Source organism: Ochlerotatus camptorhynchus, unplaced genomic scaffold (assembly GCF_037179485.1).
Source record: "Ochlerotatus camptorhynchus isolate MF236.1 unplaced genomic scaffold, CSIRO-AGI_Acam_v1.1 ptg000379l, whole genome shotgun sequence".
Classification (NCBI taxonomy): Eukaryota; Metazoa; Arthropoda; class Insecta; order Diptera; family Culicidae; genus Ochlerotatus; species Ochlerotatus camptorhynchus.
The window spans coordinates 1,399,137-1,427,128 of NW_027040867.1; the positions used below are offsets into that span (position 1 = coordinate 1,399,137).

Consider the following 27,992-nt stretch of genomic DNA (forward strand, 5'->3'; position numbering starts at 1 on the left):
CTATACTAATAACAAGTAGCCGTAGCAAGCATAGGCACGGGCCCACGCTCTGGGCCCTCTTAGATTGATATGTGACCACGTTTTTATGCTGGCTACGAAAAGATGGCGGCGTGTCAGGCCCTTGGTTCTAGTTCTTTGTGTCATGGTGATATAATATCACTTTCCACGAGTGTTTTGTTTTCGTTGGTGTGGTTAAACAACAAAGGAATCGATTCTAATTGAAAGGTCCCGCTATTTATACCCTTCGGAGTGTTGGAACACCCTCCAAAGGCGCGACCCTTTGCCAATCAAAATAGGATTCCTTAGCAACAAAAATATGACCATGCATCAGAACCCTAGTCTTAACCACTTCAAACTAGGGAACAACGAATAGAAGATTAGGAATCACATAGATGAATACTAAATCATTTTTCCTTATTTCAAGATCATCCTCGGTGGACAAAGCTGAGTCTTGTCACTATCAAAAAGGCATAAAAAGTAACAAGGACTAAGATATGTTCCATTAATTACTGAAACATCCTGTTCCCCAAGTTTGAAGTAGTCAGGACTAGGAATCGGTGGAAGATCTTACATCCCGTAACGTACCACGAAAAGTTGATCTACCCATGTTATGAGGCTCCTGTCGCCTTCAATGTGAACATGCTTTATAGCATAGTAATTAATAATTATGGTCCTCCTTTTCCACAGGACTAGACTTCCGGGTGGCCAAATCTGCCACATTTATTTAAAAACGTTTAATAACTACCTATCTACACTTATCTACAAGATCATTTAAATTTGCTAGATATATTACCATACAACAAGAGTAAAGTAATAAAACCATTGAGTTATCACGAGCCACACGAATGTTCAACGTTAGTTTAATGTATCAAATTAATCCGTCCCTATAGCAGCTGCCATTGGCAGTCAGTCCATCCGTATCAGTCATCCCAACCGGTTGAACATTTTCAAAGCGCGGTTTGCGCCGAAGAAAGTGATTGAGCGTAGCTAAGTGAGCTCGAGTAGAAAATTGGAGCGAATTAATTTCTTGCCACACTGCATTTGTCACCTTTATAGAGTTCAAGACAGTTACAGTCGCAGTTGCAAAATGGTGTCGAAAACGGATACAGATGAACCTCTAACCGGGAAAAATGGAACCATCAAGACCGGCGGCACGAAAGCCCGTGTCATCAATCCGCACCTGGTGCTACTGAAGGTTTCCTTGTTCCTGATATTCGGGGCCACGTCGTCGCTGGTGCCATACCTAACGGTGCACATGCAAAGCATTGGACTAACGGTGGAAGAAATAGCCGCCATCTATTTGACATTGCTTTTCACGACGTGCCTTAGTCCACCCATCACAGGATATATCATCGATAGGTTCGGCCGGTACAAACCGGTTCTGTTGGTCAGCTTGGTATTGAATTTGGCAGCTCATCACTCTTTGGATTTGGTGCCAATTAGACAGCCATGGGAGCTGAGAATCGTGGAACTAAATGTGACTATGGACTCAACATACAGCGGAAATATGGTCTTGGTTAGTACTGCCTTATATCTTTTGCTTCTGTCTTGTTATATCACAGCTGGAGCTAAATTTTTACCCTCAACGCAGTGTTCTTTGAGCATATATAAATTAATTGATTTGAAGTTCTTTAAACCTTTCAAAACATGACTTTGTACATCGTACCTGTCTCGTTAACTTTTACGGGCTTTCTTAAGCGTAGGAAAATTTGGGATTACGTTTTGTAGATATACACTAGACAAACTCAATACCGCAATGTTTTTTTTTTACAAAGCGTTGTAGTTCCTTCACGTTATCACAAAAAAAGTGTTATCGCGTGTTGGTACAGTCAAATAAAGTTTTTTTCTCACAGTGCATTTAAGTGGTAATCTATTTTTTCCAAATTCAAAATAAATTACAGTTCATTTTAACCTAGGTGCTCCAGTTACTGCAGTAACTTACCACCCTTAATTGCTATGATACATATCTAAGTGTTTTTACATTGTTCCTGCCTTGGCAATTCAGTATTTTAAACAGGTTTTTTAAACCTGCATGTCAGATTCCAATTGTTATATCTTAAAACTAAAAACAAATACTAAATCTTATCTAAGTATAAAGTAAATTAATCATTGCAATCGAGGATTGCATCGATTTTTGCCTAAAATTATTAATTATTTTGTTGGAGATTTGTTCTAAAGTCTCAACATTCGAAATTCTATGTGCCTCGGTTGTACTGTACCAGGGAGGCAACTTCAAAATCATCTGCAGAACATTGTTCTGAATCCTTTGAAGTGCTTTTCACGAAAATTTCACGAAGATCAAAAGTTCCGTGCGAAGAACATGGAAATCGGAAGTAGTTATCACAATAGGGGGAATCTTTTCCTTCTTGGCATTAAGCCGGGAATTTTTTCTTGATTTTTTCTTGGATGATGGATCATTCTCATCATCCGTGAGCAAATCAAATTGATTGCTCACATAAATTTCATTAGAGATTGCCTTTTTCTTTGAAGAGTGCTGTTAAAATTTCTTGTAGCTTTAGGTAGTAGTAACACTTCCTTCTGTAAAAAATCAAATAGATCCACACGGCAAGACAGCATGATGAAGACTGTAGTAATCTAATAGATACGTTGAATAAGCTGCCTGAATGTTGTAGCTTAAATATAGGAGCAGAATATCTCCATAGTACTAACTTGAATCGTGATGCTGTCTTCAGCAAAGTTGTTTCTTATTGTTTAAGCTACCGTATGCGTGATAATGTTTGCACCATTTAGCAATGTCGATCACTGATACTCTCCATGTATACAGCTCCGCGAATGCTTTGTTCACTGTTTGTAAACAGTTTGCTTGTTTTCGTTGGAAATATATTCGTAAATTCACAGTTTAGTGATCCCGTCCTTTATTAGTACCCTGTGCAGTGAAATCGTGCGTGTGAAACTAGTTTTTTTGTGCTTGAGTGGTATTATTTCTGAAAAGTGTTTTGGTCATTCGTGGTGTTTTGTTTTAATTGTACTGCTATACCACAGACAAACAGACGTAACTCTTTGAAAAACTTGTTCTTGAAAACATAGTATCTCAAAACATATAACCTCAGTAACGACATCTATCTGACTTCTCGCGGAAAACAAGCTTGCTCGCTAACAATATTGCATCAAAGTTCTACAGAATATATAGAAACGTCAAAGTGATCAGATGCCAGCGCTGCGGCGAGTAGTTCGCGGAACTGATAATATTCAAATCAACCGTTAAATGCATGAACGAAGATACACAATGAAGAGTTACGTCTGTTTGTCTGTGGCTATACTACCGTCACGTTTTTTGTCTGAAGCGCCATCTGCTGGTGAATAGCGCAATCTTCAAGTGCTTTGCGACGCGCTATTTTGAAATAGTTCTGGCAATAGCTGAACCCAGTGTACTTCGAGCTTTCCTTTGCCTACCCTTCGGCGCATTTGCATAGCTGTAGTACTCACACCATCGGCCAGAAATTTTCGACCATGGCTTGTAAAAAGTGCCAGAAGACCGTTTCCGAAAAGGAACGCATTTTTTGTCGTGGATTCTGCGGTGATACTTTTCACATCATCTGCGCCAAGGTTGAACTGGAGCTTCTTGACCAGCTGGGACTGTACGAGAAAAACGTGTTCTGGATGTGCGATCACTGTTCCGAGCTTTTCACTAACGGTCATTTCCGCAACATCGTCAGCCGGGACAGCACGCAGAGCTCTTTAATACCGGAAGCTGTCGATTCGATGAAGGCGGACATTGATAAATTGAATTCGGCAGTGGCCGACCTAGCGGCCAAAGTAGACTCGAAACTACCATCCGCTTCGACATCGACATTGTCTTGGCCTAGATCGGATCGTCTAAACTCTAATCGTAACACCCCAAAGCGTCGTCGGACCTCGATTAACTCGAACGATAAACCGATTCTCAGCGGCACGAAACCACCCAGTGAGTCGATTAAAACAGTTAACCAAAATGCGGATAAGGTGTGGGCAGAGATGCCAGGTTTATTTTGAAAAAATCTGGCAAAACCCGAAAAAAAAGTCTGGCAAAAATCTGGCACAGCAAATTAACATAGGAAGCTGCCAGATTTCTCAAAAAATCTGTCTGGCAGAGCTTAAATTTCTCTGGCTGTGCCAGATAAATGTGGCAACCTGGCAACGCTGGGTGTCGGTATATTTATCGGCGTTTCACCCCAGTACCACGAACGAAGATATTGCGTCACTCGTTCGTGACTGTCTGGCACTGGACCCCAGTGAAACACCAATGGTGGCCAAACTGGTACCCAAAGGTAGACAACGCTGAACTTCGTATCGTTTAAAATTGGCGTCAAGAAAGAACTGCGTGACCTGGCACTTTCTTGCGACTCTTGGCCTGAGAGTATCCAGTTCCGTGAGTTCGAAGATTCACGAAGCTTGAAAATCACCCAATTGACGAATGCTGCCCCTATGGAGTGACAGCTTACACTTCCAGAAATTCAACCGAGACGCACCGTAGAAAGCCTGATGGAAGCTCCCAATCGCCCCAACCCAGTCCGGCATATCGCAGCCTCCGTTCATCACAGCCGTCTCGGTGCTGTGGTTGGTGGTGGAAAGGGAGTCTTCCACCATGCTTGCACAGGCAAGTACTGTTTTGATTCGAGCTTTTTCGTTGCGTGACGAGTTATCCCGCACCCAGGTTATCATTAGCTGTCCGGACCATGATGAAGTGAATCCTGTTGCTGCTGCACTTCGGACAAATAGACGCATCGCAGGAACGAACGATGAGTATTTTCAACTGGGACGCACCGTAGAAAGCACTTGGGAAGTCCTCGGTTCCTCTAACTCAATCATGCCGATTCCTGCCAGCGTACATCAATGTCGTCCCGGCCCTGAGCTTAGATGTGGATCGGGGGTCTTCCAACTTGCTATGTCAGGCAAGTACAAATATTATTCTGAACATTCGCTGCCTGATGCCGAGTTGAATTTCAGCACTCTGGATGTCACCGATCGAGGAAATGCTTCTACTCCTGTTAATTGGAACCTGGGACGCGCTGTAGAAAGCATTGTGGAAGCCCCCAATCCCTCTGACCCAGTCCTGCCATCTGCCGCCTCCGATCTTCATAGTCGTTCCGGGCCTGTGGTTGGATGTGGAGAGGGGGTCTTCCAACCTACTCACTACGGCGAGTATCCACTTGAGATTGTTCATGTCCATTCGCCACCTGATATTTCCATGACTTCCAGGGAAAACGCCTTACCTCGTGCGACCACCGACCGTAGTAAACACGACGTCATTTTCTACTACCAAAACGTAGGCGGAATGAATTCTGGTGTTCTTGACTACCACCTAGCTGTATCGGACCGGTGCTACGATGTCATCGTTTTTGTCGAGACTTGGCTCGATTCTCGAACGCTTTCCATCCAGGTATTCGGATCCGAATACGAGGTTTTCCGCTGTGACAGAAATCAGAAAAACAGTCGGAAATCTACTGGAGGTGGTGTTCTCGTGGCAGTTCGTTCCGGGTTAAAGGCGAGAGCTATTGAAAACGTCTTGTGGAACTGTGTGGAACAAGTTTGGGTGGCCGTAGAACTGAGCGATCGCACACTGTACCTATGTGCGGTGTATATTGCACCTGACCGGGTTCGTGACAACGAACTTATCGATACCCATTGCCGGTCCGTTTTCACCATAATGAAGAGTGCGACACCAACTGATGAGATAATCGTTCTGGGTGACTTCAATCTACCCGGTGTTTCCTGGAAACCATCTTACAGCGGCTTTCTCTACCCAGACCCTGTACACTCTGTATTTTATACAGGATCAGTTAGCCTTCTCGACTGCTATAGTACAGCAACACTATCTCAAATAAACCACGTAGTCAACGAAAACAACCGTAGCCTGCACCTCTGCTTCGTTAGCGTTCAGGACACCGCTCCTTTCATCTCCACGGCACCTTCTCCACTAGTAAAGCAAGTACATCATCACCCTCCCTTGGTTGTCACTGTTGCTGACAATCACGATCGGGTCTTTGACGACATTTCCACGACCGTGTCATACGATTTCCGGAAAGCCGATCACCGTAGTATCGTCAACGTGCTATCTAGTATAGATTGGGAGAGCATCCTCGATCCTGATAATGTTGAAACCGCTGCGCAAACATTTTCACATGTCTTGGCTTATGTCATTGACAGGCACGTTCCGAAAAGAGTTCACCGTAAAATTTCTCATCCTCCCTGGCAGACGAGTGAACTGCGTAGGTTGAAGTCGACCAAGAGAGCCGCATTAAGAAAATTCACTAAGTATCGTACGCTTTCGCTGAAACGTCACTACGTTAGGCTCAATTATGAGTTCAAGCGAGTTAGCCGTCGATGCTATTCGCGATATCAACGAGGGATTCAGAGGAAACTCAAGTCGCACCCGAAGTCATTCTGGAATTACGTAAATGAGCAGCGCAAGGAATCCGGCCTACCTTCTTCAATGGTGTTGAATGGAGCAGTTGCTTCCACTCCTCAGCAGATCTGTCGCTTGTTTTCTGAGAAGTTCGCCAGTGTTTTCACGAATGAGAGATTAACTGACGAACACGTTACCCTAGCAGCTAGTAATGTTCCACTGTACGGTCAAACACTGGGTGCGATGGATGTCAACGTCGAGATGATTTCCACTGCCGCATCACAACTCAAGTCGTCCTTCAATCCAGGACCCGATGGCGTTCCATCCGTATTCCTGAAAAAGCATATCGCCAGCTTGCTGATGCCCATGCTTCACCTATTTCGATTGTCCATCTCGAGTGGTACATTTCCATCTTGTTGGAAATTTGCACATATGTTTCCTATCCACAAAAAGGGCAGCAAACAGGATGTGGACAATTATCGTGGAATTACGTCGTTGAGTGCAGTTTCGAAGTTATTCGAGTTAGTCATCATGGAGCCTCTACTTTCTCATTGTAAGCAGTATCTAAGTGGTGATCAACACGGCTTCACTTCCGGTCGTTCTACTTCCACAAATCTGCTGTGTTTGACATCGTATCTTACGGAAAGCATGGCAGAGAGGACTCAAACAGACGTCATATACACCGACTTGTCAGCTGCCTTCGATAAGCTAAACCATGCCATCGCGATTGCCAAGTTGCATAGACTTGGGGTCAGCGGCAACCTCTTGCGATGGTTTCGTTCATATCTCACTGATCGGCAACTGATGGTTGCCATTGGTGACAATCGGTCCAATATCTATCTAGCTACGTCAGGAATACCTCAAGGAAGTCACCTGGGACCTTTGATTTTCTTACTCTACTTCAATGACGTGAAGGCCCACGACTATCGTATGCAGACGATCTTAAAATCTACCTACGAATCCACTCGATTGATGACTGTCACTTCCTTCAACGTCAGTTCGAAGCCTTTGCCAGCTGGTGTAATTTGGACCGAATGGTGGTTAACCCCACTAAGTGTTCAGTGATCACTTTTACTCGGAAGAAAGAACCAATCACATTTGAATACAAACTTATCGGCACTGTAATCGACCGTGTGAACCATGTGAAAGATCTGGGTGTTATTCTGAATTCTCAACTTACGTACAAGCAGCACATCTCATACGTTGTCGACAAGGCGTCTAGGACATTGGGATTTATCTTCAGGATAGCAAAGAATTTCTCCGATATCTACTGTTTGAAGTCACTGTACTGTTCCTTGGTGCGATCCATTCTGGAATATTGTTCTGTGGTCTGGAGTCCAAACTACAACAATGGTGCTGAGAGAGTTGAGTCCGTTCAACGCCGTTTTCTTCGATTCGCTCTGCGGAAGCTGCCTTGGAGAGACCCATTTCATCTGCCCAGCTATGAAAGTCGTTGCCAGCTGATTGATCTGGAGCATCTCCGAACTAGAAGAGACACCTCTAGGGCCCTGTTCATTGCGGAAACTTTACAAGGTAGAATTGATTGCAGTGCAATCTTGGGGCAAGTCAACATCAACGTCCAACCCCGTGCGCTACGTAACAACGTTATGCTGAGATTGCCACTTCAGCGCACAAACTATGGCATAAACGGTGCAATAGGTGGGCTGCAACAAGTGTTCAATCGAGTCTCGGGCATCTTCGATTTCCATATGCCTCGACAGCTGCTACGAAGATACTTCTCATCGTTCTTTTCTGGCACAGTTAACCGTGAATGATTGTTTGTTTTATTTATGTATTTTATTCTTAGTTTTTATTTTTTGATTTAAGTTACTTAAATCATCATTGGGGCTATACACAGCCTGTTGATGCAGACAAATAAATAAATAAATGTCATAATAAAAAAATTCTCAAAAATATCGTTTACGTTTTTTTTTTTTTTTATTTATTCAAATGGGGGATGTTTCTCAGAGTCTTAAACTATGTTAACTATCGATCTAGTTTCCACTTGCTGCAATTACGGCCTCCACACGCTTTCGGAATGCACGGCAGGTTCTAATAATGTAGTCTGGATCCATTTCGGTTCGAGGTGTGGCACGGAGCCTCATCTTGTTGAAATACAACATTTGGCTTCGGACCGTACTCTTCTTTGCTCCACGGAAGAACATTCTTACTTAAAATCCTGATGTAAACCTCCGTGTTGACCTGTTCTGGAATGAACACCGGGTCCATTTTTTTTGCCATCGGAAGCCACCAATCCAAACACCATAACGCTAACAGGATGCTTGGTCAGATACACGTTCTTGTGCTCGTCGGCCACGTCTTTTACCGGAGGAGAACTAATATACCGGTCGGTTCTGGAATTTGATACGGGATCGACGGTAAACATGCTCTCGTCGGCGAACAGGATTACCAGATTTTTTCGCTTAAGGAAGTTCAAGATTTTCTTGCATCGTTCGACTCGTAGCTCCCGGATGCCGTTGGTAATCATGTGAGTTTTTTTTTTGTTCCCTCGACTTCAACCCGCAATCTTCCTTTACGATCTTCCGTGCCGTAAAGTCACTGATCCCGTGTTCCTTTGCCATTTTCCTTATTGAACGCACTGGATTCACTCGAATCTTCCATTTGATAGCAGCGATAACCCTCGGACGACCTGTGGCCACCTTCGCGGATAGTTGTCCTTTCTTTTCTCGGTCTATAACCCTTTTGACGGTCCACCGGGACACTCCCACGATGATTGAAATGTTTTTTGCGACAAATCACGAATACGCTGCCACTTCGTCATGGTGCAACTGTCAAACTAAGTAAATCATTTTCTTTTATACACAGACTACTAGGGGCTGTTCATAAACTACGTAGACAGTTTAGGGGGGGATGATAATTATCCACGGCCCATACAAATTTTAATTTTTTGTATGGACTATTGTCTATGCAGGGGGAGGGGGGGTCAAGAATAAAAAAAACTGTCTACGTAGTTTATGAACAGACCCCTACTGTATGAGCTATAGGTTACGTGCATGCAAAGAAAACCAAGGCATTGTATGCACAGGTGAAACGGGAACCTTATTTGTACGATGGTGCAAACATTATCACGCATACGGTACGTGTGCTGAAATTCAGAGCTTAATCGAGTTTGTTGAACCAGTTCTATGCACGAAAGAGTGAAGGAATATTATTTCTCCATACATTTCAACCAAATTTGTTTTTCCTTGATTTGTTTTCCGTCGATTTTGTTTTCCGTGCTGAGCACCAATGCTACCGACGCCAGGAAGGCAGCTCCCACACCTGGACCCTACCTATCGACCCATTAACTCATGAACCGGGACCAACGGATTTACTTCCTTTCCGAAGGAAGGCGTGATCAGAGATGTTATGCTTCAGAATATCCCAGCGGCGCCGACTGGGATTGAACTCAGGCCTGTGAGAGATAATCACGCTTACCACTACACCACCGATGCCGCTACATTTCAACCAATATCCCCATATAAATTTTAAATCAAAAGCGCCAGCTCGTGTTACATTCGAATGAGCTGAAATTTTCAGAGAGTGGTTTTCTCACCTAATGGCACAAATCTAGGGGTTGGCCCGTTGAAAAAAATGATTAAAATTTTCTCACATGTAGGCCAGTCTACTGTCAGATCTATCTATGAGGGGGAAGATTGGATCATCTCACTTATCCACAATTAGGGTTACGTATGGAGTACCTCAAGAAAGTAAGCTGGGTCCCTTGATGTCCATAAATGATGTGGTATTCGTTCTATCATCCGGTACTCGGAACTTCGTCTGGTGGCGAATTTTATTCGACCGGAGCGTCCTCCGGAGTCCAAACGAGATACGATTCCCTACCATCTTTGAATTTCTCTGCTGGTATCATTTTCGGCGGTCACCAGTGAGCCCAAATACACGAATTCATCGATCACCTCGTTTTTGTTACCCTCAATCTGATGGGAGTGGGAGGCTAACATTGCCTTCCCTAGAACCTCTTCCTCTCATGTATTCCGTCTTCGATGCGTTGATAGCAAGTCCAATCCGTCTAGTTTCAGCCTTCAGTCTGATGTATGTTTCCGCCATCGTCTAAAAGTTCCGTGCCTTGATGTCGATGTCTTCGGGGAAGCCAAGAAGCTGGATGGACTTCCTGAAGATCGTGCCACTCCTGTATATCCCAGCTCTTCTTATCACACCTTCTAACGCGATGATGAATAGCAGACACTAAAGTCCATCATCTTGCCATCACTCGATCCATCGTTGCCTTGACCAATCCTGTCAGTTTATTCGGAAATCCATACTCGTGCATAATCTGGCATATCTGATCTCGATCGATTGTGTCGTATGCGCATTTGAAATCGACGAACAAATGATGTGTGGGCAAGTTGTTTTCGCGGCATTTCTGCAGTACCTGAAGAATCGCGAAAATTTGGTCCGTAGTAGCGTGGCACCCATGAATCCCGCCTGGTATTGCCCCACGAACTCTCTTACAGGCGACGGCATACAATTTGGAAGAGTACCTTGTAGGCGGCGCTGGAGGAGTGTGATCGCGCGGTAATTTCAGCAATCCAACTTGTCGCCTTTTTTGTAGATGCACTCCTCCGGTAATATCTCTTCCTCACAAATCTTGGCAATTACACCAGTTGCTCTGTTGTTTTTCAGCCAACCGATCTCCTCCTCAACTTCTTGAAGATCAGGGGCCGGTATCCTGTCGTCTTCTGCGTGTGCTCCCAGGTCTTTTGCCGTGCTACCTTCGTTTTCTGCTCCATCACCGTTGAGGTGTTCGTCATAGTACTGCTTCCACCTCTCAATCACCTCACTTTCGTTCGTGAAGTTCGTCCTCACACACATCGACTTGCGATGACCCTCTATGCCTAAAATCACAGTAGTGTGCCCTAATTTGCTACATTCTGGAAATCGCTATATTGGTTTGGTGTCCATATATGGTCGAATCGAATAGAGGCGATTCAAACAAAATTTGTGCGCTTAGCTCTGCGACATCTACTTTGGCGTGACGGTTCTAACTTGCCGCCATACGAACATCGCTGTATTCTGCTAGGTATCGAAGCACTGGATAAACGTACACACTTAGAAATAGCTAATTTTACATGTGACGGAATCCATCTTTGATAAAAAAAATATGAGACGTAAACAAACATGTCATGTAATATTAAGTGCTTCGAGACTGAAAAGTTCGTTGTTCGACGAAAAGTACGTTTGATTGGGGTCGTTAGGCATACGGACGTTAGGCATACGGACGTTAGGCATACGGACGTTAGGCATACGGACGTTAGGCATACGGACGTTAGGCATACGGACGTTAGGCATACGGACGTTAGGCATATTAAGAGATGAACTAGCCTCAGGCTAAAAATCTCTAAAATAAAGATTAAAAAAAAAAAAAAAAAAAACGTTAGGCATATGGACGTTAGGCATACGGACGTTAGGCATACGGACGTTAGGCATACGGACGTTAGGCATACGGACGTTAGGCATACGGACGTTAGGCAAACGGACGTTAGGCATACGGACGTTAGGCATACGGACGTTAGGCATACGGACGTTAGGCATAATGTACGATAGGCATAATGGACGTTGGGCATAAAGGACGTTAGGCATAATGGACGTTAGGCATAATCTACCCGATAAATTCTAGAAGGATGATAATGGGGACCGTCTATTGATTGCTGACTTCGGTGACAATAATGAAAGAGCCTTAATTTTATGGAACTCATGAAAACTTGCGACGTCTTGGATAGGCAAAGTATTGGGTTCCAGATGGTACGTTTGCCACAGTTCCTTGTTTGTTTCGGCAACTCGTATGGTATGTTTTTTTTTGTTATTGAATGAAAAACCTCAGAATTCACCATTCTTCATTTCATGAGCTGTTCTTCGGCATCATATTTTATTCAACCTTAGCTGTTTTGTTGTTGTTATTGAATGAAAAATCACAGAATTCACCATTCTTTATTTCATGAGCTGTTCTTTGAGGAAAACCTTTTCTTCTTTGACAATTGCAATGTGTGTGTAAAAATATATTAGAACAAATGTGTGATTTTTTTTATTTCTAGATGCGATTGATTTCAAGATATAGTTCAAAACTATGCTGAGTTTTCATTGCCAGATTACTAAACCGCTATCGCTACTAATCGTGGATCTAAGTAAATATGTTGCTACGTCACTTATGATTTGATGGATAATGGATTCCAAACTGTGCTTATTATATAAACTATGTTTGTTTAACTTGTATCATTTTTTATTCAACGCTTAGTTTAATTTAAGCATTGTTTACCATGCTCGAAACAGGTTTCTAGAGTTACACAGCAGCAAGGTATTTTATGCCTAACGTCTATTATGCCTAATCTATATTATGCCTAACGTCCATTATGCCTAATGACTCTATGCCTAACGTCCATTATGCCTATTGTCCGTATGCCTAACGTCCGTATGCCTAACGTATTTATGCCTAATGGGGTACACTCGTTTGATTGAGCTTTATTTCGCTTCTGTTATGACTAAATTTATGGAATAATTGACGCTCGTATATGTCACTCTTGAAGCACGTAAATTTACATGATTGTTCTAAGTGTGTAGGTCTAACCAGCAAACAGTTTTCATCACTAAGGTCCTGACGAACTAGGTTGATGCTCTAGATATTCTTGGATATATAAGCGTCTTTGTGCCTGAACACCCCCTTCGTAGACATAATATGCTGTATCTGGAGCTCCGCAATAGTAGATACTGCCAACACGACCCGATACGGTTCATGGCTTCACGCTTCAACGAAGTATCCGATATCTTTGTTTTACATGTTCCTTCTGCTGTCATATGGAATCGTCTCACCAACCGAATCTAACTCTGTGATGCGAAAGAAATTGTATGCAGTAGGTGAGTAACTGTACACCTTGTTCAAGGCTGTGTAAGCTGTGCTACTGGATTTGAATTCTTTTTTTTCGGTGGTTGCCTTACTTCTGGATGACAACTGAGATCAGCGGCGCCGATGGTGTAGTGGTAAGCGTGATTACCTCTTACCCCAGCAAGCCTGGGTTCAATCCCAGTCGGCACCACCAGGATGTTCTGGAGCATAATATCTCTGATCACGCCTTCCTTCGGAAAGGAAATAAAGCCGTTGGTTTCCGATTCATGAGTTGATGGGTCGATAGGTAGGGTCCAGGTGTGGGAGCTGCCTCGCTGGCGTCGGTAGCATTGGTGCTCAGCATGGAAAACATGATCGACGGAAAACAAATCAAGGAAAAAAAAGGCAGTTCAGATCAATGACGCTGCTGGACCAAAGCTGCCATGTTTTTAACCTTATGACTGTATTTGCATTGTGTGTTACTTTATGTAATGTTTTGCTTTGCTGGAAAATATACAGGGGTTTTACGCCAATTTGAGCATCGCTTAGCTTAAACTGGCTTTTCCCTGTCCAGCTTCATTAAGACATCTTTGGCAGATTTAGAGATCCACAGAGAGATAAAATAAATAAATAAATAAATAAATAAAACTCAGACCAAGATTATCAGGAAAATTGTGGGAATTTTAGGGAAGTTTCGACCAAGCAAATTTCTAGAACTTAAGAACAGTTCCATTGAATTCAGAAAACTGTTGGGAACGTAGAAGTTTCAAAAATTACTGTTTCGTTCGTCTCGGTCTTCAAGTGTGTTTCAATTATGATGGCAATGGCAATGGCAATGTTTCACTCGTGCGTTGTGTTCCATTTGATTATTTGAATCACGTCCTATGCCATACGTACATTTGTAACCCAAGTAACACATAAAACATCTTTTGAAAAAGAATTAGAACGGATTGTTGTATAAATGTATTATAAGAGATGCAGAAAACATCCTACGTTATATATGAGGTTTAGAGATGTTTTCATCATACTTTTTCGATTCAACATTTTCTAAAATAGTTTTCTTTTGCTTCTATGTTTAAATGTTATTTGAACGTGCATCTTACTGTTTTAATACCCCTATAAAACTTGTCGTATACAAAATCAATCCAGATTGACGTAAACATTGACGGTGCCATTGAGCCGGACTGTCTCTTCATGCAGTGATTGACAGTTTCTTATGAGGTATTCGGAGGTTTGTTATAAAGAAAGTTGAAAATACTTTTTTATGACATCTCATAAATTAATACAACTGAAAATGTGCAGGTTGTCTTATAAGGAGTTGAAAATACGTTTAAATAACATTCTGGCAATTAGATGTACGCTTTGCTACTAACAAAACGTCTTCATGACGTATCGAAGGCGTGTTGAACGAGAAAATAATTTTCATGCCATTGGCAAGAACATGATAGATACTTATAACAAACCTTTCATCAAGCGGTGTTGGTCTAGTTAGGTAGAAACAAGTCTACCGCGCCAAGGACCAGTGATCGAATCCCATGCTCAAGATTTTTTATTGGTTTTTTTTTTTGTCGCTGGTTTTTATGATGTTTCCAAAACATGTTATAAGACCATTAATTAGTTGTATAAGCTCCGCGTCTTGCGCTTTTTAGGTTGTATAAATGTATTAAATGATGTATATTAAGGTATTAGTGATTCTTTGCGTTAGTCATTACAAAGTATTTTCAACTTCTTTATGACAATCCGTGTTGCTTGGGAACTACACATACGTGTGGTAAGCTATGTGAATACAGTGTCCAACTGAATACCAGAGTCCGTATCTTCGTCTGGTATTGAAGCAACATAATTACAACCAGGATGGTCCCGCCCAAGTAACATTGCAAGTTTTATCGTGGTTTTAAAGCATTTTACAAGTCTAAATCATAGTCTACAGAACCCTCATAACACCAACATTGTTAATTCAAGCGTAACTATTCAAATCGACGTATCTGATGTTTTAAACAATCACTACAATCGACGATTTGTGGCAACTGCTAGCTCACTCACAAAAACTAACAGCACCAACTAGTAGGAGAAAGATTCCTATACCTAATGATGGTGTTTGTTTGCGTGGGTGAGATAGAAATTAAGACAAATCATCGATTGAAGTGATTGTTTCCAATGATAATTGTTAGGGCAATTAAGTTGAAAATCATACATTCGCACGTGTTGAACGTTGGGGGGCAACGTTTAACACGTGCGAGTGTACGACATGCGTAACTACTTTGGCTCTGCTTTTCCATCAGCATAGTTTCTTTTCACTTTTCAGCATAATTTTTTTTTTTTTTTTGAATAAAAAATCATGAGTTTTGTCATCTATTACATATTTTCATGTCACATTTTTATGGCAGCCAGAAAATAGGAATAATTAATGCATTACAAATTCTAATGCCAAATCAAAGAGCAAAACTTATCGCTTTTATCTCTTATTGCAGAATGAACCATGCAGCAACAACGGATGCCCAACACTATCGATTATGGAAAAGAAACTCGTGGAAAAATGCACATTGGCCACAAGAAACGGCACAAAGTTGGAGATATTTGCAACTGCAGATGATGATGAAAAATATTGCGGCATAATAACTCTCCCAAACTGCTTTTTACAACAATCCCAAATTGCAAATATCTCATCAATGGTCTTAAAATGCCCCAACACTACGGAATACGATCGAACATTCTGGTACTACCTCCTGTTCCGATTCATAGCCTCTGCAATGTTTTCGGCAAGCCTGACAATCACCGATCCCATCGCCCTGACAATGATCGAACAGTATGGGGGCGATTTCGGTCAGGAAAAATTGTTTTCCAGTGCTGGAATGGCCATCTTTACTCCACTCACCGGGCTGCTCATCGACTATTACTCCGAAGATAGCCACAGTACTTACTATACACCGGCCTTCTACACTTACGACATTCTGCTAGGACTATCGCTAATATCGGTATTTCTACTTCCGGTTGGCAAGAAGTTACCCTCGGAAAGCATCATGAAGCATCTGTGGGAAATCCTTCGTCTACCACATGTACTGATGTTCTTATTCTTCCTGTTCTTCTTGGGAAATTTCTGGGGATTCATTGAGAGCTATCTGTTTGTGATCATGAAAGAAATGGGATCTCCCAACTACCTTCTTGGGTTGACCTACACGGTTGGGACTGTTGCCAGTATTCCAATGATGTATCTCACTGGACCGATCACTCGATGGGCAGGACATGTCAATCTCCTGGTGATGGCATTCTTCGCACACGCCATCAGAATCCTAGGTTATTCTTTTATGAGGTAAGTGGAAATTACCTACCAACACATTGCTCAAGACTCTGATAATTGATAATCATTTCAGTAATCCATTCTGGTGCTTCCCGGTGGAGTTGAACGAAGCAATCTCCTGCTACTTCATGTGGGTGGTGGCCACCACTTATTGTTCTGTACTGGCTCCAAACAGCCTGGTTGCCACTTTGATCGGAGTCTCCGGGATGGTGCACTTCTGTTTGGGCAAAGGAATTGGCTCGTTTTTCGGAGGATATCTCATTGCTCTGTACGGGACGAGATTGGCATTCCGGTATATGGGATACATTGCAATTGTATGTGGATGTTGTTACAAGTTGATTCACCTAGTTTGGCTGAAAAAGTACGACAAACATCAAGCTGCTAATGGGGATCAATGTGGAGAGTGTGATTTTCAAGAGAGAAGACTATCACTGGTTCCTAAGTTTAGCCAGTTTGGAAGTATTCCAGGAAATTTGAAAGCCGATGATCAGAAAAAATTGGGCAATTAATCATCACCAGTTTAAGAACGACCATCTACCAGCGAATTTAGGAAAATTAAACAATGAACTCTAGATTTTCAAGCTGAGAATAAACAAAACCCCATTTCTTCGAGATTCTGAAAAAAAAATCAAAATATTGTCCTTTGCTAAGTTGGAGTGGCAGGAAACGTCATTCTAAACTTCTCGAATAATGTGACCCATTGTGAATAGAGCTGATGTTTTAAGGCATGCGTATTTAGGGAAAAAAATTACTTCAAACTGGCTTTTCTCTACTCAAACACTTACCACACTTCTGTAAAATAAAGAAAACATGTGTTAAAAAATAAAACTTAATAAAGAAGCTTTTGCTACCCACAAACTGGGTCCATGCATAATTTAATAAGTATACTAAATATAGGAGAGGAGGTAATCCTATAGAACGATGTAGGTCTCCTCTTCATTATCATCCGAAACTAACCATATGTTACCCATAGATTAATAAAAAAAAATCGAATTTATTATAGATGGGCCCAATCTCATGATCAGTGATGGCATTATCATAAGCAAATTGATATTTTTCCGTTCTCATTCGCTCTCAATATCACGTGTGAAATTGGATTAAAATATCATGCTTGATATTTATTTTACCAGCTACTTTGATATTGCTATTCCGAACGTGTAAAGTTGAAGCTAAGAGTTGAATCGAGGCAAGAGTGATTCCGTTGCACCTCGTTTTCTTAGAAAGAGAAGGTATAATAATGCTATCTGTTTTTTCTCTTCACCGATGGCAAATACGAAGCGACTGTGGAAGCGCTATGGAAGTTTCGGTTGCGTTCGGGTGTAAAGTAAAAATTATGAAACTCAATCTCACCACCGTTTGGTGAAATTTGCAGCTGGATAGTTTTGTTAGCTTAACTATCCTACCTAACTACTAATAACTTAACTTAATTAGCAAGATCGGTGATTTGATCTCAGACCGGCGTCTCTGAACATTTCGAACCAGTGTCTGAAGACCAGCCAGGCGGTGGAGCTCACAATTTCGGACCGCGGGGGACTATTGAGAATCATCCTTAGGATCTTGCTCTGGATCCTTTGAAGTTTAAGGTGATGGAACTTGTGCACGGCAGCTTGTTTTTAAGGAAAGGGTGGATTTTCTGTTGATAAGTGGGTAGAGCAACCTAATCAAGATGTTGGACTTGGTGGATGTTTTGTACACATGGGAACGGAACCGCAACTTGCTATCAAGGGTGAGATCAAGGTATATGACTTCACTTGCCCATTCAATGGGAGTATTATCAAGGTGGACTTTTAATTTACCAGGCGGGACAAGCCGAGATGAATTGGAGTGCGGAAATAGTACGGTCTGTGTTTTAGCTGCATTGATACAAATCATACAGCTTTTGAAATGGTCGGTCAGAACATCAAGACCTGATTGGTGTTTTCTCGTCAGAACACGGACGATTCGACCCACACCCTGAAAGAAAAGAGACATCTGAAATAAAGACGTTGAAGAGGATAGGACCAAGGAGGCTACCCTGGAGAATCACAGAAGGTCAGAAGGTGAATTATTCAAGAAGACCTGGAATGATCTGTACACAACTACAGCAACTTGTACACAAGGCCATTATGCCAGACATTGTCGAACGCCTTCTGTCTTTCATTGTCCAACAACGCCATAGCAGATGTTTTGGAAATGGACTTGTTCCCCCTGATGATGTTAGTACCCCGTGCGAGTTGGTGGATGGTAGAGTGGCCTTTCCTAAACCCAAATTTCTCGTTGAGGAAGATGTTATTTTCGTTATAGAACAACAGCAAACGGTTGAGAATCAGCTTTCGAATAGCTTCGAGATGGAGAATAAAAAGCTGATGGGGCGATCGCTTTTGGCACTGGTAGGATCTTTGGCAAGCTTGGGGCTAACTCCCAGCATGCAGGACAAGTAGTCAAGCACCAAACACTTATAAAAGATCGCTTCAAGGTACTCGAAGAAGTCTACACTCAAGTTTTTCAACTCGAGGTAGACGACTCCAACGACACCATGTTCTCGGTTGATTTAATGGCTGATATCACCTCATCAGCCGATATTCTACTTTCGTCAGGGTCAACTACGGGAGTTTGCAGCGACTCGAGACATTGCCTCCGATACATCAGGCTCGTGGCACTCACCAAGGTTAAGTGAATTCACAAAGGGTTGACCAAGAGCATTGTCCTTTTTAATTGGGGTAAAGAGTAAAGATGTATCCAAATTCTGATTAAGAGAGGAAAGGGGAGGGATGGGCCGAGGTTTATTTTTTTTAAATCTTTGGCATTTTCCAGAACGGCTTAGCAAAGTTTGGGAGAGAGCATCCTGGTGTTGCCTACGAATGGTGGTGTGGAGTCTAATGAGGTATTTAGTGGTCCGCTAAAGGTTTAGAGTATTACTCACCTCGATACTGGCGCATGTTGCTCACTGGCCCGGAAAATCGCTTCATTGATGGAGCGCAGACATCGATCGATGTCGTCGGTCATTTCCGGCTCGATACTGGTTTGGGCTGTCCATAAACTACGTAGACAGTTTAGGGGGGGGGGGGGGGTGTTGAAAATTATCTACGGTCCATACAAATTTTAAAAATTTTGTAGGGGGCGACCCTGGTGTAGTGGTTAACATCCATACCTCTTACGCCAAAGTCACGAGTTCAAATCTCACCCCCGGACAAGTCACGAATGACCCGAAAGTGTTAAAGTGACTATAATTAAAAAAAAAAAAAAATTGTATGGGCGATTGTCTACGCAGGGGGAGGAGGGGGTCAAGAATCCCAAAAAACTGTCTACGTAGTTTATGAACAGGCCCTTTCAACACAGCGTTGAAGCTGCGCCCAGTCGGTGCGGTGATAGTTGCGTCGGGATGCTTCGAATCGGTTTACGGAGGAACCCACTTCGGCCCCCAGTGCACTGCAGTGGTCTGAGCTGAGTTCTTGGTAAACCACAGGTTGCGAGATGTTTTTGGCCAAGTTGCTGATATAGATGTTAAAGGTGGCGTGTGCACCGAACCTTCTCAACCGGGTGGGAGTGTCCGGACTCAAGATATTTTTTTTTTATATCTTTATTAAGGAGACTTTCAGCCCTGGGCTGGTTCGTCTCCGGCTTGGACTCAAGATGTACTGCGTTTCTTGCAGATCATTGTACAGGATGGTACCATTTTGGTTACTGTCAAATTACAAGCCGGAAATCGGGAAGGAACACGTTAATCTCGGGTTTCAGATGTGTTTCGGCGATGATTGCGATATCGATGTTTCGTTCGTTGAGGATTTCAGCGAACTCGATGCCCTTATTCTTGAGCGAGCAAGTGTTCCATTTGGCAATTTTGATGTGCCATACTTATTGATGAGGGATACGGCAGCATGAAGCTGTTCTGTTCGGGTCCTACAGGTGCGCTGGATCATGATGACTTCTGTCACGAGTGTAACAAGTTCCACCGTTGTAGGCCGTTGGGGGGCTTCGGGATGCAGTGTTTGTCGCATATGACTGACGACTTGAGTTTGCCGGACTGTTAGGTACCCCAGCGAGCAGCAAAACGGTTGTTGAGTGGAAGTGGCGAAACCACAGGAATTTGGCGCCATTGCGGGATGGCAGGAAAGTTCTGCCCGTTATTTTCTAGCACCCTTCTGCGGCCAGGTTGATTCTGCGTAGAGGCTTCTTTCCGGATAGCAATGAATTCCGCTCGCTTCGGGCATGTCTTGCTGGTTGCCCGATTTGCTGCCCCACAATTGGCACATTTGGGATCCTCGTCCTCCATTACTTCGCAGGCATCAGGTGCGTTCTGCTTGCCACAATTGTTGCAGCGGTAAGCCATGTGGCAGTTTCTTGTTCCATGTCTGAACAGCATGCAGTTCACGCATTGGGTGACATCACGGTGGACTGGCTTGTACCGTTCCCAAATCACCACGATGTGGAAACGGGCCCGAATGCTCTGAAGGCCCTTAAAGCATATTGAATTCCTTTTCAGGTGGATCAGATACTGCTGGTCGCGGTACTTACGTGAAGCGTCATGACGATTAATCTTGAATATGTTGATCGGCTTGAGTCCATGTTGCTTCAATTCATTTGGCAGTGTGACTGTTTCCAAGTCGGGAAGGCCACGCAAGACCCCCTTGAGCGGCTTTGTCGCCTCAATATCGTGGGAGAAATACTCCACGTTTTTCTGCTTCAGCAACGCCTCGACGGCCTCGACGAACCTCGACGTGGTTCATCGCTGGAAATGATGCCTTCAGAGCACAGACCCATGGAGCCCTTGAGACCTTTACCGATGTAAAATTCGATTTTCTCCTACAAGCCTTCCAGGAATCCTTTTTCGGTTCATCGCCGTTTTCTAGGATGGCGTAACGATGGAGTCGTGCGTTGCTTCACCAAACACCGCGAAAAAGAGCACGAACACTAACTCAATTAACAACTTGAGAGAGTGTATCTTACTTGGGTTACATTTCACACTTAAATCATTTGTTGAATTGCATCTTCAAAGTCATATTTTGAATCCAATTTATTCACCTCTTATCTCTATCCTACACTGTTCTCAAAACTACCCTGAAAATTTTGCTATGCATCTCAAGTTTTTGGTATTGTTTATTCGACTGAATCTGTACAAATAAACGAATGAAAAAAAAAGTTTTTGGTACTGCCCTAAAATAAATGCAACATTCATAAAAATATTTACCCTCTCCTGGCAATATTTGGCCTCTTGCAAAGTGCCCAAAATATGTTAGAAGTTCTCTAAACTTTTTCTGAAGCTCGTGGTGCTCTGTTGAATGTATAGAAACTAACCTTTACGGATCTTTAAACTTCCTCGAATTTGTGAAAATTCTAGAAGCTACTGCTACCCTTAAAAATCATCCCTGAAGATCTCTGAACCAGAAAGAGTTAAGATTTTGAGACCAAATGCTGCAACAGGGGAGAAGTGGCATCACAAAAAAAAATACCGTGTCATTTTAGAATGGCCTTAACCTTAATTTCCCAATTGTTTCCAGAGACGAATAAGCCTTTAGGCTGAAAACCTCTTTAATAACATTCATAATATTCAGCTCTTAAATCTCAATAACATTTAGGATTTCGTTAAGATGTTTGATTTATGATAAGATAAATAATTTTCTTAGATAATTGCGGTTCAATTTCGTAATTTTAATTTAATGCTTTTTACACTAACAATACCTTGAAACCATATCTATTAGCTCAGCTAAATTCATGTCTATGTTCAAAAAAAATAAAATACCGTAAGACCAAGTTGCATTAAGTAGTGGCCATAGTGCACCCCTAGGGTACAATTTCCACTTGTAGAAAAACATGCATAATTTTTCCTCCAATGCTAACGGATAACAGATTGTGCTTGTTTTCATCTTGAGGTTTTACAAAATCATATATTGACAAACTGATTCTTTTAAAAAAAATGTATTATGTGCAAAACATGACACAGTTGTTGAAATCATCGACTATAAATTAAGCTTTTTGTGGGCTCGAGGTAGACAACCAAGCTCCTGTTGTGTTTTGTGTAGGAATAGACATACTTCAAATCTCCGCGTACATCGTACGGGTTAGGCAAAAGGTGTGCGTTTGTTTTTGTACTGTCGGATTAATGGCCCTTCGCTCATTTTCAATTGCTATTCAATTTTCATACTGCCGTACTCTAACGGAACTATCTACCTACCATCTTCTCTCTGTTTATAATCTTTAGTATGACGCGCTTGACATAGAGGGGGAGGTAGCTCATCGATTCTTCCGGTTCGCCTCCTAGCATCGTGCTATAAGGTACCAGGCGATAACCAGGGTAGTTGATCGATAGCTCGATGACGTCATTTCGTTGGCGTCTGCTATGGGAAATTCTCATAGCAGGCGTTGACGATGGGACGTTGTCGAGTTGTTGAATAGCAACTATCGTGGTAACTCACCGATTACCTGTCGATCTGCCAAATTTGGAAAGACGTCTGCATTGAATTGTCTCATATAATAAAATTCCGCCCACTATATCACAAGAAATTGCGAGTAGCTGAGTGGAATGGAGATAAGTTAAGCATTGGGTACAGGACCAAGTCTCCCCTGGGTGGTGCCAGAAGATGAGCGCAATAGAATCATCAAGTTGCCATAAGGCACGGAATGAGACTATTGCATGGCTGGGTAGTCAAAGTCTTCCATTCGTTAGTCATTTCAGGTGGATTAGAACAGGTTTAGGTTTAGGGTGGGCGTTGGCCAGATTTGGATTTTTCAGATATAATCCTAAATAGGACCTAGATTATTTAATACACTAGTAACCTCAACTTCTGTCACAATGTTTCATTGTGACTAATCAACACTCAATGGGTAAAATATCAAATTTGCGGTAAATTTGAAAAAAGGGAACTTGGAGTGTAGAGTGCACTGCCCACTGGACGATTCTGAAGCCTGACCAAGTGAGTGGGTTACGGGTTTATTTGATTGTACGTCATTTCCAAGTTATATATAGATACATTCATACCATTGGCATTTTGTATTTGAGATAAGACAGAGACAGGGTGCGGAGGGCCCGCTTAGGGGGAGCGTAACCCATGTTATGGCTTCCATTTATTAAATAGTTCAGATAGGCTGGAAATGATAGGTTCATGGTGAGAAAATGTACCATATGGTGCCCGTTCACTGATCAAAATTAGATTCAAATCGTCAGGCCCTGCCCTGGAATAAGGGAATTGACGATGATTTGTCAAGTTTCATTTTGCATTTGCATATAATTGTAAGTTTAGGTTTGCTTTTGTAATTGTAAGATAGATAGTTTGCCTCAATTGAAACATTGAGTTAAACATGACGAATCATACCTCTAAAATAGTAGTAGTTACAGTGCCGCATTATCTAACTTTTGTTTTGTTTGTTTACATATAACTAATACTAATACCTCCTTGTTTTCTCTCTAATTTGTCTACTATGTCCCACCATCACGATGAGAGATGAGCTACCGTACATGGTACACGCTCATGTACAGTCCCAAAATAGTATGCCGCAAGTAAGTATATCACAGAGGCAACTAAAGATCCAGAAACAAAAACCGAAAACGCTGAACGGCAGATTGGTTTACAGTGGTCGACCAGGGTGTGTGCTGATAAATTACAAAATTACAATTACATCATTATTTCATACATCACATCATTTACTGCACTACACCACCGGAGCCAGCAAAGTTCAACAATCCATCGTTGCTTATGCCTTTGTTGTCGTTTGGAACCAGTTTTGCGAGGTAGGTGACGATTGTGCGTATTTCTCGCGTAAATTTTGAAAAGGGCCTAGCCTGAACAATACGTAAAGAGCAAATTGAAACATTGTACGTCGCGTGAAAGTGGAACTTAATGAAGGCCTAAGTACTTTTTCGTAGTTTTTAGTTTTCGGATTTGAAAGATCGTCGGTTACAGTGGCCTGCTTACTGAGCAGAAAAACGCGGTCCCAGGTCCTTACATATCAAAGAGATTTATGGTAAAATCGCTTGTGTATCGTGTATTTTGCGAAACTCGTTGTTGTCGTTGGTTCCGGGTTTGAATGGACACACAAATTTGAGCAACGGTATTATGTGATATGAGGGGCTCGGTGGCCTTAGAGCAACCGTTTTTGCTTACTGAGCAGAACATCATGAGTCTATTCTCAGGCCCATCCACAATCAAGATTCGTCAATCGTTTTATTTGTTAATATGACTACATGGTAATAACAGCAGCTCGGTGATTAAAAAGGTGCTCGTCTGCCTAGTGGCAAACGTTTTTGCTTACTGAGCAGAAGAACGTGGGTTTAGTCCCAAGCTCCTTCGCGTTATATGATCGTTAGGACATCAATTCAGCTTATCGTTTACCAAAACGAACCCTGCTGCAAACCCAACCCTCTTATCCAACATCCCAGTGATTCCTCGTGGAAGTGCAGAGGTGTTCTCGGCTTCCATCAAAGCGAGTGTCATGTCAACACAATCCTTCCCATTCCTTTCTTGACCTGTGTTCGGGCGCGGCCGGCGCTGGTATTGCCTAATTTAAGATCACCAGTTTTTACACATTGAGGATGATTGCTAGTCCCAAGCATCGTCTATTGGTTCTCTGTGTAATTACAGCTGATCTGGCAATAACAGAGTAGCAACCGTGGGCGGTCAATCAAGCTCAAGCTCAAGCTCAAGCTTTAGTATGACGCGCTTGACATAGATGGCCCACAGCGACTCACGAAGAACTACTGATTCCGATCAATAGCGGTGCGGCTTCTTCCTCCTTCTATGGATGCTCATGTGGGCTGCAGCTCGCTGCTTGCAGGCAGCCTTTCGTTGTGTACTGGAGAACAATGTTCAACGCCACGCGCCGAAAGCACGGCTGTTGCTGCTGCTGATGCCGACGTCCGGACACCACCATACACGGTGATTGGAACTGAATCCGATCAGCGGTTGAAGGCAGCCTTGATAGCTAGCTGCTTGCGGGGAGCCTTTTGGAGAACACCACCACACACCATGAAAAAGACATGTAAATTTCGGTGCCCTGAGATCGACACATGCAAGCGGCCCATATGACATAATAATCAGTTGAAAGAAAGGAGAAAATCAATTCAATCAAACGCAATTTCGTCGAGCTGCGTATGTTTCGGTTTCGGAACACTTAATTTTACATGACATGTTTGTTTACGTACCATAATTTACGTCAACATTGGATTACGTCTCGTGCAAAAATAGTTATATCTAAGTGTGCACTTACCACGCGGTGATTGAAAAAAACACCGTTTGGTGAGACCGGATGGAATTCAACTTTGAAATCTGGGTTAGGGAAATCGCTTTTCGCAGGCAATCGGTGATAATTTTAATTATCAAAGCAACAGTTGCACATTCGTGAAATTTTCAACAGTAACATTTTGAAAAATTATAAAGTCTTAAACTTAACAGATGCGTAGAAATATTTCTGATCGATTGGTGATAAAATTATTGAAATTGGTCCAGGAGCAGCTGAGTTTTCGCAAAGTGTACCCCCATATAGAAATCACAGACGTAGTCCTACGTCAAAACATGTTTAGAAAGGTAGGGCAGGCATGGGATAGACGGTTTTTGAAACTCTTTTATATTTTGTTGAAGAATATTAAACATAGATTATAGTTTGGTTAACTTTTTTTTCAGTTTGTATTTTGTGTGTGGGTGGTTTTGTAATTGAAAAGAAATATGTTCATGTTTTACGAATAGTGAAATATTTGTATCGTCAATCATAATTCAAATCTTCTTCTCCCTCTCCCCATCCATAAAATTGTAAATCTCCACTAACCTCGAAACGACCGCAAGAATTTGGTTCAATTCAATTCATGTAACTTTAGATTTAAGATTTATATTAAGCATGTATAACGCAAATGATAATTTTTCACTGAAAAGTTTATTCGATTAAGGCTGTACAAATAAATTAATTTACGAATTAAAAAGCTTTTAACGGTATAATTAACAAAACAATAAAACGAATTCGTTTTACCTTATTAATGACTGTTTAACACTTTATTGAGACGTTATTTCTAATGTAACATAAAGGAATAATCATTTGAAATACATGACTTTGTATTATTTACTTGCAGGTTATGGTTTACCTTTATCAAGCGGTGAATTTTAGCTCAATGTTGTGGTGCGTTTTGTCCATTGTTGTCGTGCATCTTGCCTAAATATTGTGGTTCATATTACACCGTGAATCAATTTTTTTACCCCGCTATCATTTTGGAACCGTTGGTCCCCGGTTCATGAGTTAATGGGTCGATAAGTAGGGTCCAGGTGTGGGAGCTGCCTTCCTGGCACATCGGTAGCATTGGTGCTCAGCACGGAAAACAAGATCGACGGAAAAACAAACCAAAGGAAAAAAAAATCATTTTGGAATCAATTTAAAAAATGCCTTGAAATTCATGAAAAACCATCGTTTTGGAGTTCGAAATAACTCGATTTTCGTAGAAAACATTGTAATGAACCATACTCAATTACTTTTTCCTTGATTTTAGCTTCCATACACAAGCAATTGACGAGTTTGCTAAACGGTGCATTTTGTACCATCATACCCTTCTGCAACCCATTTAAAACCAACCGTGACCCCGAGATGGGAGTTGACAGGTGGGCAGGAACTCACGGTCTCCCAGTGTTGGTGAGTTCTTTGCCGTTAATGTTTACGAGAAGTTCACTATTTTGCTATACAGAAATTCAAAACAAAAAATGTTTATCTGCGTTTTTGGACAGTTTTTTACCTGTTTCATACGACCGGAAGGTGTATGCTGGTCACAAATGCCGTGCCAAACTGTTTTCCTACGCAATTAATCAATCTTTGATGTGAATTTCGCAAATAAACACGAGGAGCATTTCTTATAGCAAACTTGCCATAACAAAATGGGCATGGTTCATTTAAGTAAACAAACTAACACTTCTTCCGACTGTGGCACCTCTCTTACTCGCCTGGCCGTGACTCACCTGTGGGTCACGACCCACAGATTGAGAAAAGTTTCGGGTACGGAAAAAAGCAGAACCAAACTCAAGTCACCTCCCTGAAAGAACAAGATGAACTCATGAACTTGTATACATGTTTTTTTTTAATTATTCAATGTGACTCGGCTCCATTAACATTGTTTTTAACATTTGATACTTACTTAATAACTGAATTGATAAAAAAAAGACTTAAATATATTATGGAAGCTTGTTAGGCATGATTTTTTTTCGAAATTAAAGCAAGCTGTTCAAAGATCAACATAGCTAGTTGGCTCTAAACAAAAAGAAATCCAACTGCATAAAACTTAATTATGTACCCTATACCTAACGGTTCATGGATCCAAGTTATCACATTACAGCACAAATATGCAAGTTTTCAACAAACGATCACACAGAGAAACAGTGATTGTTTATTGTACAATGAATACTTATAGCACTAAGCAAACTCTGAACAAAGATAAGCTTAATTATCAGTTCACCCAGATTACACTTCGTCTTACGGATGCTGCCTGAGATTGCATCTTTTACTGTGCATACATATTTTACTGTGCATACGTAGACAGCAAACGTCCCAAAACGGGCAGACACACT

The 27,992-nt window shown here is 42.0% G+C and overlaps 1 protein-coding gene across 1 annotated transcript; it reads left to right on the forward strand.

Moving 5' to 3' along the window:
- Positions 1-929: 929 nt before the first annotated feature.
- On the forward strand, positions 930-17,327 carry LOC135710363 (uncharacterized). The gene is made up of 3 exons (XM_065232917.1): positions 930-1,516; positions 15,656-16,494; positions 16,556-17,327. Exons 1-3 carry the CDS (start codon positions 1,088-1,090, stop codon positions 16,989-16,991), a joined length of 1,704 nt encoding a protein of 567 aa, XP_065088989.1. The 5' UTR covers positions 930-1,087; the 3' UTR covers positions 16,992-17,327.
- The last annotated feature ends 10,665 nt before the right edge of the window (positions 17,328-27,992 follow it).